General features: G+C 44.6%; 1 protein-coding gene across 2 annotated transcripts in view; it reads left to right on the top strand.

Moving 5' to 3' along the window:
* LOC115162474 (disks large-associated protein 2) overlaps positions 1–13,645 on the top strand; it is a 179,990-nt gene that overhangs the window by 144,139 nt on the left and 22,206 nt on the right. For both annotated transcript variants that reach the window (XM_029713806.1, XM_029713808.1), the window contains exons 4-6: positions 7,857–7,925; positions 11,444–11,633; positions 12,742–12,961. In XM_029713806.1, the coding sequence (XP_029569666.1) occupies positions 7,857–7,925; positions 11,444–11,633; positions 12,742–12,961 (479 nt within the window). The remainder of the gene's footprint in view (positions 1–7,856; positions 7,926–11,443; positions 11,634–12,741; positions 12,962–13,645) is intronic.

Here is a 13,645-nt window from a genome sequence, read left to right as displayed (position 1 = left end):
TATCCAATTACAATCTTGTCTCATCGTTGCAACTCCCCAACGGGCTCGGGAGAGGTGAAGGTCGCGCTGCTTCTTAACACCCGCTCGCTTAACCCCGGAAGCCAGCTGCACCAATGTGTCGGATGAAACACCGCACAACTGATGACTGAAGTCAGCTTGCAGGCATACGGCCCGCCACAAGGAGTTGCTAGAGTGCGATGAGCCAAGTAAAGCCCATCCGGTCACACCCTCCCCTACCCCGGACAATGCTGCGCCAATTGTGCGCCACCCTATGGGATTCCAAGGCACGGCCAGTTGTGACACAGCCAGGGATCAAACCCAAGGCTGTAGTGATGCTGCACCACTTGGGAGGCCCCGGACTGTAGTGTTTTAGTGGACATTTACTGTAATATTCTTTTGTAGATAATACTTCAGTATTTACTTTAGTATTCTACAAAATTCTATAGTAAGTACTACACATGAATGAGGGGTACTACAGTATGTAGTAGAATAATCTACAGTATTCTACAATTTACTATAGAATTCTATAGTAAGTACTGTAGTATTCTATTGTAAACTGTAGTATTTTTTCATATGAGCTGTTTCTTGTCCTTGTATGGTTTGTTAATTGTCCTTGTCAATGGCTGCTGTGTTTGCCCAGTGTTTCTCCCATTTCCTTGTTACCGCACTTCCTCACCTTCACCCCTGGGGCACTCTCATATATCATTCATATCCTTGTCAATTTAGGTCGCAGAGCAGTGGCAGAGTTATATTGCAATAAAAACATAGTCATTTTATGAGATCCTGTGGTAGTTCAAAGGTGGATCTCAGTGTAAAATCCATCTCCCATAGATGTTCAGTCTAAATGGTTTTAGAGTTTTGTCTTGAATAAAAGGTGTTCTTCATTGTGTCAGTGCAGGTATGAGAAAGTCACTATTCTCTGAGCCACAGCTATAGTTTATTCTTTATTGCGTTTTTAATTTAAGCATTATATCAGACATAAATACATTAAATTGTACTTGGCGAGTCCATCTTTCCCTGATGTAATTGTTAATGTAGCGCCACTGTCTGCCAGTGCAAGCACCCTTTCATTCTTCCTCAAAGGCCACTCGTCTCTCTTTGTTCATGGTTGAATATGGAAACAGTAATAACAGGAGAGTTCCGGAGTCCATTTTATTAATGTGCCATTGTAAAACCCTCCTCCCAGACCAGCACTTTCAGAACCTCATATTTCTGTCTGCTTATTCTATTCTGCTGTGTCAGTCAGTACGACACCGTGACTGACATGTGCTGGACTCTATCAATGTACAGATCTCTATTAGATGAATTATTTTCTTGGCACTCGCATAACAGGCTGCTTTGTGCTAGCACAGTCTTCATTTTGGAAAGGGGGAATGTTTTGTCGGTGATATTTTGGCATACCAAAAATTCTATATTTCTTCTTGGTCATTTGATTGACACCCTTAAACTTACCAGCAAAAGTGCCAGTATAGAGATTGATGTAACATGATGTCAAAGTTGTGTTGTTAATACAGTGTGAAACCTATTGCCATAGGTAAATGCAAACGTGACTGTTGTAATTCTTGTCATTGTAACGGCCATCGTCAAAATGAGACCAAGGTGCAGCGGAGGATGTGTTCATCATGAATAATTTTAATGGACCGAATGAACACTTTACAAAAATAAACCAAAAACGAATAGCAACAGTTCTGTCAGGTGTAACAAAACTAAACAGGAAATATTCACCCACAAAACCCAAAGGAAAAACAGGCTGCCTAAGTATGACTCCCAATCAGCAACAACGATGTACAGCTGTTCCTGATTGGGAGCCATACCCGGCCGAAATAAAGCAATCCCAAACATAGAAAAACAAACATAGAATGCCCACCCAAATCACACCCTGACCAAACCTAAATAGAGACATAAAAAGGATCTCTCAGGTCAGGGCGTGACAGTCATGGAGATTCTATGTATCTCTATCCATTTCTACGGTGCTCGTGGTATCCCTGCTGTACTGCCGCATCAGCTCTATGTTGGTCTTGATCCAGTTATGCCTACCTCACTCTGTATGACTGTGGTGTGTTTCTCTCCTCCCCAACCCCTGCATGCTGCAGCAGCTCTACTCATTACCATTCAACACTGGTTGCTAAATTACCGTTAGGGTACAGCAAGGCTTTTTCCTGGAAAATATTGACATCACAGCAAGTGTAGCAAACACTATCCCTTAGTACTCACACCACTGTCAGCATGACACAATTAAAATGAGTTACCCAGGATTCTGGGGTGTTAATTACATTTCATTTACACTGCTTGTTTTTTTTTGGAAAGGATTATTATTATTTTGTCTGATAACAAGTTGAAATGAATTTTGAACGGTTTAAAAGTCCTCTGTGGGCGTATATGTCGTTGACGTGTGAAAGCACGTCAGTGCGATTGGACACGCACTCACGCAGTACTACACAATGCAGAGGTTTATTATATTATGTGATGATAGTGGCTTTGCTAATGCCCTTCATCAGCCTATGATCCAAAACCAGTAGCTATGAAAACAACACCGTTTTGGGATTTGGGTACTAAGAATTACACTCCATTAAGAATGCCACTAAAAAGGGAGTGATTTAGAGGATGGAGCAGCAGATATCCATTACACGTATTATGCTCTGAGGGTCTCTCTGGATAATGCCTCTCTCAGCAGTTAGTCCAGGAGCCTGCTGCTTTTAGTGAAAGAGGAATATCTATATGGATCATTTTATGTTGCCCGGCCCCGTGCCCTGCCTCAGAGTCCATTGACAACACAAGTATGGAGACAGTTGATGAAGTTCCTCCTGTATTCACTGTAGACAGTGTTGGGCTACCTCAGCATGTTAGTGTTGCAGTGTTGGGCTACCTGGTTCAGGCCAGGCTGAAGAATGCCTGCTGTGGAGGCCTTTACTTCATGACTGAATGGACTGAATAATATTCTCTTTGTCTTACCATGTCTTCCTGTGACACGCCAGGACTGTTCCGGTATTGCCTGTCTGTGGCTGCTATTGCATCTATTGAAGTTTGAGCCTCACCTCTGGGCCCAGTAGTTTTGGCTGTAAAAGGGCACAAGGTGAGAGACCCAGATGCAGACACAGGAGGCAGATGGTTAGAGTCCAAGATGTTTATTAACAATCCAAAATTGGTAGGCAAGAGAATAGTCGTGGACAGGTGAAAGCTCAAAACCAGTTCAGCGATCCAGAGGTATAGAATGGCAGGCAGGCTCGAGGTCAGGGCAGGCAGAATGGTCAGGCAGGCAGGAATGGAGTCCAGAAACATGCAAAGGTCAAAACCGGGTGGACTAGTAGAAGAGCATAGACAAGCAGGAGCACGGGGAAAAACCACACTGGTTGACTTGAACATACAAGACGAACTGGCACAGAGAGACAGGAAACACAGGGATAAATACACCAGAGAAAATTAGCGACACCTGGAGGGGGTGGAGACAATCACAAGGACAGGTGAAAGATCAGGGTGTGACAGGCTGACCTTGAGGCCCAGAGTTTTGCCTGGTAAGGTCACATGGTCAGTAAAACTCCTGGCCCTACTAATTGTACATGTTAATTTTGACTAATTAGGAACTCAAAAGAGACTTTATATCTTAGTTGTTTTAGACCCGGGCTTGTGCCATACTTTTGATCTCTGCCATTGCTCAAAAAATTGTCCAGATTTGGCTGTAGTATGGGGCTCCATGCTTGAGTGGTACTGCTGATCTGAGTGGTAACACTTATCTGAGTGGTAATGCTGATCTGAGTGGTACTGCTGATCTGAGTGGTAATGCTGATCTGAGTGGTACTGCTGATCTGAATGGTAATGCTGATCTGAGTGGTACTGCTGATCTGAGTGGTACTGCTGATCTGAGTGGTAATGCTGATCTGAATGGTACTGCTGATCTGAGTGGTACTGCTGATCTGAGTGGTAATGCGAGTGGTAATGCTGATCTGAGTGGTAATGCGAGTGGTAATGCTGATCTGAGTGGTAATGCTGATCTGAGTGGTACTGCTGATCTGAACTGCTGATCTGAGTGGTAATGCTGATCGATCTGAGTGGTAATGCTGATCTGAGTGGTAATGCTGATCTGAGTGGTACTGCTGATCTGAGTGGTACTGCTGATCTGAGTGGTAATGCTGATCTGAGTGGTACTGCTGATCTGAGTGGTAATGCTTATCTGAGTAGTAATGCTGATCTGAGTGGCACTGCTGATCTGAGTGGTACTGCTGATCTGAGTGGTAATGCTGATCTGAGTGGTACTGCTGATATGAGTGGTACTGCTGATCTGAGTGGTAATGCTTATCTGAGTAGTAATGCTTATCTGAGTGGCACTGCTGATCTGAGTGGTAATGCTGATCTGAGTGGTAATGCTTATCTGAGTGGCACTGCTGATCTGAGTGGTAATGCTGATCTGAGTGGCACCTGACATGAAAGCTCTCATAATATCATGGCTCACTGCTTGTTTGGACTGAATTGGATTGGATTTGAGGCACCTGTGTGAGCAAGGTTGGATTTCTGTTCCCACTTGAAACAATTTCCTCTCCCTCAGGGTCGCGGTGGGTGTAAATTTGACGGCAGAGGTTCCTGTAGCTAATTGTGTTAAAGTGAGAACAGCCTTTGGTTTGTGTCACCTCCCTCTCATAGCTGACAGGGTGGCTCTTTATCCACTTTCTCACCAATAAAGAATCCATCACCATCAACAAGCCTGTCTCTAGGCCGTTCAGCTGAAACGCCCCACCACAAGAGGGGACTGACGTTTTAATTAATAATAATTCACCCCCCCCCAAAAGGTGCCTTGGGGTCCCAAGCTGTAGGTTGTAGACTAAGATAAATGAATGTAATTTGTATCGGATTTCACGCCGCGATACAAGGGACTAGCAAAACTCATTTAAGGGATGTATTATTGGTGATGATATAGGACTGGAAAGGCATTTAAATAAAGCATCACTGCATAGCAGGAAAAGTTAATGAGTCAATCAGGCATGGTACACATAGCGCTTGATAGAGGAGCACTCCCCACTCATTGGAGAGAGGCACACTTTCTCTAATGGCTGCCTTCTCATTGGGAATGGGGGGGGGACAAGATCTAGTCAATCGCCACCTTCCGGAGACACCTGAAACCCCACCTCTTTAAGGAATACCTGGGATAGGATAAAGTAATCCTTCTAACCCCCCCCCCCTTAAAGATTTAGATGCACTATTGTAAAGTGGTTGTTCCACTGGATATCATAAGGTGAATGCACCAATTTGTAAGTCGCTCTGGATAAGAGCGTCTGCTAAATGACTTAAATGTAAATGTAAATGTAATCTACACCACGCGAAATCAATCCCAGCTATTTGAGGCAGGTTTTAAAATAACTCTGGTTTTTTTTCTCCAAATTATGATTAGCCTGTTGAGTAGCATTCGTAATGCATTAAAATGAACATGCATGAAGCATTCGTTAGTTACTGATGTGACATAAGGCAATTAGTCATTCGGATTGCGGATCATATGAACGCTTGTTTCTCACATCTTATTGTCGGAGAGAAATCCCATTCCATTGATTAGTTGCTGTTTGAGACACTGATTCGTTGTTTGTTGAGCTGTTCCCATAAGACTTCTACTATATACAGTAGATATGTGTGGTACTTTCCCTCATAGTTAAAGTCATTGTTGCCTGGGTACAGTCATTATGGACTATAATATCCCTTTCATACATTTTAGTCACTTACAGGAGGAATTAGGGTTAAGTGCCTTGCTCAAGGGCACACTAACACATTTTTCACCTAGTCTGGTCAGGGATTCGAACCAGCGACCTTTCGGTTACTGGCCCAACGCTTTTAACCGAGCTACAGCCTCTACAGGCAGAATTCTTCAGCCTGGCTTGAACCAGGTAGGCCAACACTGCAACACCAACATGCGCGTAGTCTATACAGTGAATAGACAGACCAAAATCCCACTATTTAACCATGGCTGATTTTTTTTATACCAGCTTTCTGGAATATCTGAAAGGGGTAGGGGTAAAAAAGCATAGTCAATTAAAACCCACCTAAAGATCTAGTCATGATTCCTGCATTTTCCCAGACCCTGTAACCAAAACACAGGTTTCCGGTCTGTGTGAATGGTTCTTAAAAACAGTGGTAAATAAGGGGCTGTTTGAAAATGGGTCATGTAAACATTGACTTATATTTTTTTTGCCATGTACCTGCTATTTATCTCTTACTGTATGTTCATGATGGGGATGATGATGATAATGGCTAATCATAATTAGACGCTCATGATTATAATGGATTTATAATGTGGCTTAAACCCATCTGTAGGCCCCTCTGACTTCCTTACTGTCTCCTGACCCCTTATCTTCCGGGGTCGAGGCTAAACTTCACTACTCATTATCTTCAGTCCCACGGACAGTAAACAGTCAGACAGTGGTTATTTTCTATTGGGCTTTGCTGTTAGTTCTGGTTGTCTGGGATGCTGTCCTTCCTGTTATAGAGCAGACGCATTTCCCAGAAGTTATAATGCCTAGTGTGTGCCTATTGCCCTCATCTGTTCACCCTCAAGGTTTAATGCACTCTCTTTCTCTCCCCCCTCTCTTCCTTTTACTCTCCCTCCCTCTCTCTCTCTCTGGAGTTCATTCTCCAGCTTTATAACACACTATCTTTCTCCTAGCTGCAGTATTCTCCCTCTCCTTTGTACTCTTACATATGACTTTCCCCTCTCTCTCTCTCACCGTTTTGGTAGAACTCAGCACAATGACTTTATCTAAAAAGCATCTTTGTTTAACCACTGAAAGAATACATAAGGTCCCAGTCACAGCCAGCATGAAAGGCAGGCAGAGAAAGTGAGAAGGGAGGTAGAGATTTACGTCATATCATAGTTTCATATTTGTCACCAATGGGAAGTGCATTAGCAACACTTAGAGACATTAAAGGCAAATGTGCAGGGGTAAAAAATGAAGGGTCGCCTTTTTGTGAAGCAGATTGTCTAAGCTCTGTCGACTATACTAGTCATTTTTACGCCGTAGCTGTGGGGATGGGTGAAGTAATGCACATTATCTCCGTCAGTCAATGTGCTGCGGTTTCATCTGATGTTGTCAGCTAAAAGCTGGAGCTGCTTTCATTGTTTATGGATGGAACTTTAAGTTGCATTTTACTCCTCAGTTACGCACAATTAATCTGCCGTAGGAAAATGACTTTATTCAAGACGAGATCCTCTTTTAATTGGGTGTGTTTTACACTTCATGGGTAAAGGAGCCTGGTCTACTTATCATTGCTGATGATCTTAAGACTCATTTTGTTTTTGAATTGTACCACTGTGTGCACCTTACGTTAAAGCTAAAAGTCATCATAATTGGATACCCCCATGATGTCTAGTGTGTCTGTCTGTGTGTTATACAGACACCGGGCAATAGTTCGGCCCCTGAGCAAGGCAGTTAACCCACTGTTCCCCGGGCGCCAAAGACGTGGATGTCGATTAAGGCAGCCCCCTCCCGCACCTCTCTGATTCAGAGGGGTTGGGTTAAATGCGAAAGACAAATTTCAGTTGTGCAACTGACTAGGTATCCCCCTTTCACTTTCCCAATAACATGAGGTACTGTCTGCCATGAAGCACCATTTACTGACACCACTGTCAGTCTACACCTTTTACCATCTTCCACATGGCCATTAGTTGCTGTTACGGTGGTCAGTTTGTCCATAAACATGTTCTTGTATCACCCTAATGTTTGCTGCACTATGGTGAACATCACAGGCAAACATTTGATGTCTCCACAAACATACAAATTCAATCAGAATCCATTGATGTTGCACCGTGATCTCAGTCCCACCCGCATCCATTGACTCCCCCAGCAGTGGACATAGTAACATTGCTTCTTCTCTGCCCACAGCTCTTACCGGGTGGATAAAATGAACAGTGACGTGCGGAACTACATCACCAATTTTGCTGCAGACTTAAGGTGTGTACAAGCACAGTGTTCTCCCTCTCTTTCTCCTACCTCCCCCTCGCTCTCTGGTGCTGCCATGTTGCGGTGGTCAGGCTGAAAAGCCAGCTGGCACTGAGCCCCGCTGACAGACTCAATATGGACACCTCGTACAGCAAACACTCACTCCTAGTCAATGGCAAGTCAGCCAGTGTCACGATCGTCGTTGTAATCATACTCAGACCAAGGCGCAGCGTACGTAGAGTTCCACATCTTTATTAAATGAAACTCACAAAAACAATAAAGAGCAATGAACACGTGAAGCTATGGAGTGCTCACAGGCAACTCCACATAAACAAGATCCCACAAACACAGGTGGAAAAAATAACTACTTAAATATGATCCCCAATTAGAGACAACGATTACCAGCTGCCTCTAATTGGGAATCATACAAATCACCAACATAGAAATAGTAACCTAGAACCCCACATAGAAATAAACTAGAATACCCCCCAGTCACGCCCTGACCTACTTCACTATAGAGAAACAATGGCTCTCTATGGTCAGGGCGTGACAGTACCCCCCCCCAAAGGTGCGGACCCCGGACGCAAAACCTGAAACTAAATAGGTAGGGTAGGGGGGTGATTAGTGTCGGTGGTGGCTCTGGTACTGGACGAAGTACCCGCTCATCCCGCGGATCCACCAGCATCAGGGGCGGCTCTGGTGCGGGACGAAGAACACGCTCAGCTCGCGGATCCACCATCTTTGGTGGTGGCTCTGGTGCGGACCGCAGAAACCGTTCATCCCACGGATCCAGCCATGGACCCAGGCAGAACACTGTGCCTGGACTGGATCTCGATGCCGAGGAAGACTCCTGCCATGGAACGGGACTGGACGCCGTGTCTGGACTGGGCATCGGCGCCGAGGAAGACTCCGGCAATGGAGCAGGACTGGACGCCGTGCTTGGACTGGGCATCGGCGCAGAGGGAGGCTCCTGCCCTGGAGCTGGACTGGACACCGTATCTGAACTGAGCATCGGCGCAGAGGGAGGCTCCTGCCCTGGAGCAGGACTGGACGCCTTGCCTGGAAGCGCCGGACCGTTGACCCCCGCTAGAGGTTCCGGACCGTTGACCGTCGCTGGAGGTTCCGGACTGTGAAGGCGCACTGGAGGCCTGGTGCGTGGAGCTGGCACAGGACGCACTGGGCTGTGGAGGCGCACTGGAGACCTGGTGCGTAGAACCGGCATCAATGGTACCGGTTCGATGACACACCTCGCACGGGGAGTGCAAGGAGCTGGCACAGGACACACCGGACTGGGGACACGCATTTCAGGGCGAGTGAGTGGAGGAGACACAGGACGTACCGGACTGGGGAGGCACACTGGAGGCCAGATACGTGAAACCGGTGCAGATGATACCAGACTGGTGTCACGCTCCTCAGCACGCCCACGCTGCAGCTCTCTCATCACCACCACCTCTCTCCGGAATCTTTCAGCGAGTTCCTCCTTCGACTCCTTGACGGTCTCTGGCTCATTCCTCGGCTCCGCTGACCACCCCGTGTGCCCCCCAAAACATTCGAGCTGTCTTTTGGGCTGTCTTTGAGGCCGCGAACCCCGGCGTTGTCTCAGTCCTCCCTTCTCTCCCTGCGTTTGCCATCCAAGATCTCCTCCCAAGTCCAGGATACCTTCTCTCCTGGACACGCTGCTTGGTCCTGATGTGGTGGGATCTTCTGTCACGATCGTCGTTGTAATCATACTCAGACCAAGGTGCAGTGTACGTAGAGTTCCACATCTTTATTAAATTAAACTCACAAAAACAATAAAGCGCCACGAACACGTGCCGCTATGGCGTGCTCACAGGCAACTCCACATAACCAAGATCCCACAAACACAGGTGGAAAAATAACTACTTAAATATGATCCCCAATTAGAGACAACGATTACCAGCTGCCTCTAATTGGGAATCATACAAATCACCAACATAGAAATAGTAACCTAGAACCCCACATAGAAATAATCAACTAGAATACCCCCCAGTCACGCCCTGACCTACTTCACCATAGAGAAACAATGGCTCTCTATGGTCAGGGCGTGACAGCCAGGCCAATCTCCTATTTCTCTTGCCATGCCGCCAAGCCATACAGCATCGTAGAACACAACAAAGGCTCTGTCTAACCTACATGGGCTCTTAGCTATATTGACAACACGGATTCTGTTCTGTCTTTAACTGCCATTGAATGTATCAGTGGTAGCTGGTCTTGACCGGTGTCTAATCTTTGTTTTTAATCGTATATTAGTTAGTTTAACTGAGCCTCTGCACCTGAATCCACTTTATTCCTAGACTCATCTCTGGATGTCGTCTCATTTAGGGATAACCTGCCATACAGTGTGTGAATGATTGATATAGTCTATGAACGCTGTATACATGTAAAAGGTCCATCTCTGACAGTTATTGAGGGAGTGGCAGGATTTTAATCACACTGGCATTAGTCACACTAAAAAATAGCAATTTTTGTTCGTACACAAAGTCTAGAAAACTGCTTACTCGTCCCTATCTGACATTAGGTGTACTTATTTTGTATTCCTATGCTTTCCTCACCTACCTGTTCTCTTTCCATCTCTTCCTCCATCTGTCTATTTGCACTTAACATGTCATGCTAGCAGTTGTCACATCCTGACCATAGTAAGTTGTTATTTTCTATGGTAGAGTAGGTCAGGGCGTGACAGGGGGTGTTTGTCTGTTTTTGTATTTCTATGTTCAGTTTCTAGTTTTGTATTTCTATGTTGGTGTTGTTTGGGTTGATCTGCAATTGGAGGCAGCTGATCCTCGTTACCTCTAATTGGAGGTCATATTTATGTTGATGTTTGTCCCACCTGTGTTTGTGGGTGATTAATTTTGAGTAGTGTGTTTTCCTCTCTGTGTCACGGTTTGTTGTTTTTTGTATTTCTAATATTTGCATTTCAGTTTCACGTTAAATAAAATATGTGGAACTACGAACACGCTGCATTTTGGTCCGATCATTCTGACAGCAGTCCTAGTCCAACCTCTCTGTGACTCCGTGACTAAAGGCTATGTTGCCCTTCTGGGGAAGCACATTTAATTGACCTGGCTGACTCTCCTGCTCTCTCAGAAATTCTTGCTCTGCTTGCTAACTAGCTCCTAATTAGCATTTACCTAATCTTCAAGCGTTGATTGAATGTTTCAGCACAATAGCAAATCGAATTGCCATTTCGAGGACACTGTTGAGCACAGCAATGGTTTAGTGGGGTGAGGAAGATCCACCTCTCCTGTGGAATGCAATGTCATAATCAGTCTCAGTCTGAAGTTCAGTTCGCCCAGAGGATGTCTGCCATGAAGTTAATAACACTTCAGTTTTTTCCTCCTTTGTAACAACTGTGTCAAATTACTTGTTTATTAATCAAACTATTAAGCTCATTTCTACGGCACCTTGATGACTATTGTCTTTATTTCTCTCTGTGTGTCTCTATCGCTCTCTCTCTCTCTCTGTCGTATCTCTCTCGCTCTCTCTCTCTCTCTCTCTCTCTCTCCATTCAGTCAGAACTACCACTTGCAGACCTCAAGAGACATGCACCCCCACCACCGCAGCATGGCCCTGGAGCCTTCCACCAACTACAAATCCCAGCAGCCACCTCTCCCAGCAGCCCAGTTCCGCTCCAGGAACCAGAGCTACATGCGGGCGGTCAGCACTCTCAGTCAGGCCAGCTGTGTTAGCCAGGTCAGCCAGGTGAGTCTCTGGCCTATAACAATGATATGTCCAGGATATTGTCATTGTCTTATGTCAGATATCGCGGCGGCCGTCTGCTCTGACTCTGGCTCCTGTCAATGGATTTCGCATTCTTTCTCTCTTCCTTTATTCAATGCTGTCTTTAACCTCCCTTAGATCCAGGTACTTTGATCTTATACCATGGCATTGTTGAATACTCGTTTCTGATTGGCTAGAAGGGCACTTTAGAATGGACATTAAATCCATTTTAATGTGTACAAGCCAAATGGAGTATGTTATGTCTCTGGTTTATGTTCATTTAAGATCAAAATCTCTCTCTTAAAGTCGGGGTGTATTGATTTGTCCGAAGTCTTAAAAGCTCAACCTCTCTCCCCCTAATTCTCTGGGTCTATCTCTGCCTCCACGGCACCCTGCTGAGGTTATTACAAGATAATACATCTTTCAATAGAACAGGATCTTTATCTCTGATTTTAAAGATTGCCAAATAGCAATGGCGAGATAGAATCGGACCATTTCATTTTCCCTAAATTGATATCTTTAAATCACAAGATGCATATCTGTCTGAGGATAATAAGATTGCCAAATAATGGTTCTGTCGAGGTCAGGACTCACATTCTCTCAGGGGATCCAGAGGGAACTAACACTCATACAGTATGCTATGCCACTACAGAATATGACCTTGAATTCCTCCAATCCTTTAAAAATGTCATCATAGATCTAGCTTACAGAATGCATAATGTGAGCTACTGCGGCAAACTGAAGAAACTGAGAAAAACAACAACAAGCAAAGAACATTGTCCTGCTGAGCAACTCATAGGCTTGACATTTCACAAAGTAATTGCGTATCAAGAAAATGCTCAAATTAAACCCGAATTTGAACAATGCAATTTTGTTTACCTCTCTGCAGACGCTATCCTTTTCAAACATTTGCTCTCTGGCAATTAGCTGGCACCCATTTCAATCAAACACTTTTCTATTAAGTGGAAGAAAAGAGCATAACTCCAAACTTTGTAAACAACCAATTAAGTTTTTCCCACGATGGCAAAAATTAAAAGGAAAGTGAAAAATGTGAATTGAACCTTTCTCTCCCTGTTGTTCTCTCCTGCAGGTGAGTGAGACAGATATAAACGGTCAGTTTGAGTCAGTATGTGAGTCGGTGTTCAGTGAGGTGGAATCCCAGGCTGTGGAGGCTCTGGACCTGCCCGGCTGTTTCCGGACACGGAGTCACAGCTACCTGAGGGCCATCCAGGCTGGCTACTCCCAGGATGATGACTGCATCCCCACCATGACCTCCTCCACTGTCACCTCCACCATCAGGTCCACCACAGGTAAGACCAACAGGGAAGGAGGGGACTGCAGCACATAGACAGACACCACGCATAAAGTATACAGTAGTGTATGGACAATTGATTAAGATGACAGCTTGTATCCAAAGTGAATGATGTGTTTAAATAGCCATGCAAAGTAATCCTTATACATAAATTTAGACGGTTACCATTTGTAAATATCAAAATGTTGTATCAAGTGAGATTGATGAAGTTAAGAGCATGCACATGAGATTTCTTGTGATGCTCTGCTCTTGAAATGCTTTATGAAATGGCTTCATACGTTTGCATGAATCACTTTTACATATTTCCTGATTGTTGATATAAAAATTGTATTCAAGTACAGTTTATGAGTTGCTTTGAGCCAATCCATCATATTGCATTTTCAATACAGTAATTCATATCTTCATTCATCATTCATATCAGAGAGTAAAGTTATGAACCCTATTGAAATCATTCTGCAGGTCCATGAAGTGAACGTTATATCATGAGACCTTTTCAGATTAAGGCAATGATGGATTTTATTCTCCCTTTGGTTTTTCTTTTACTAGATGGATTTGTTCGCCTTGAGCACAATCTGACTCTAAGCCTCATTTCATGATAAGCCACGGGTGCTTTGGGTGTGTTTTCAGCTTGACTGACACTCTGGGCAGGGGAAAAAGTCTGAGATGAACAGTCCTTCAACTC

Source organism: Salmo trutta, chromosome 25, assembly GCF_901001165.1.
Source record: "Salmo trutta chromosome 25, fSalTru1.1, whole genome shotgun sequence".
Taxonomy (NCBI): domain Eukaryota; kingdom Metazoa; phylum Chordata; class Actinopteri; order Salmoniformes; family Salmonidae; genus Salmo; species Salmo trutta.
This window is presented reverse-complemented; position numbering and strand designations above follow the sequence as displayed.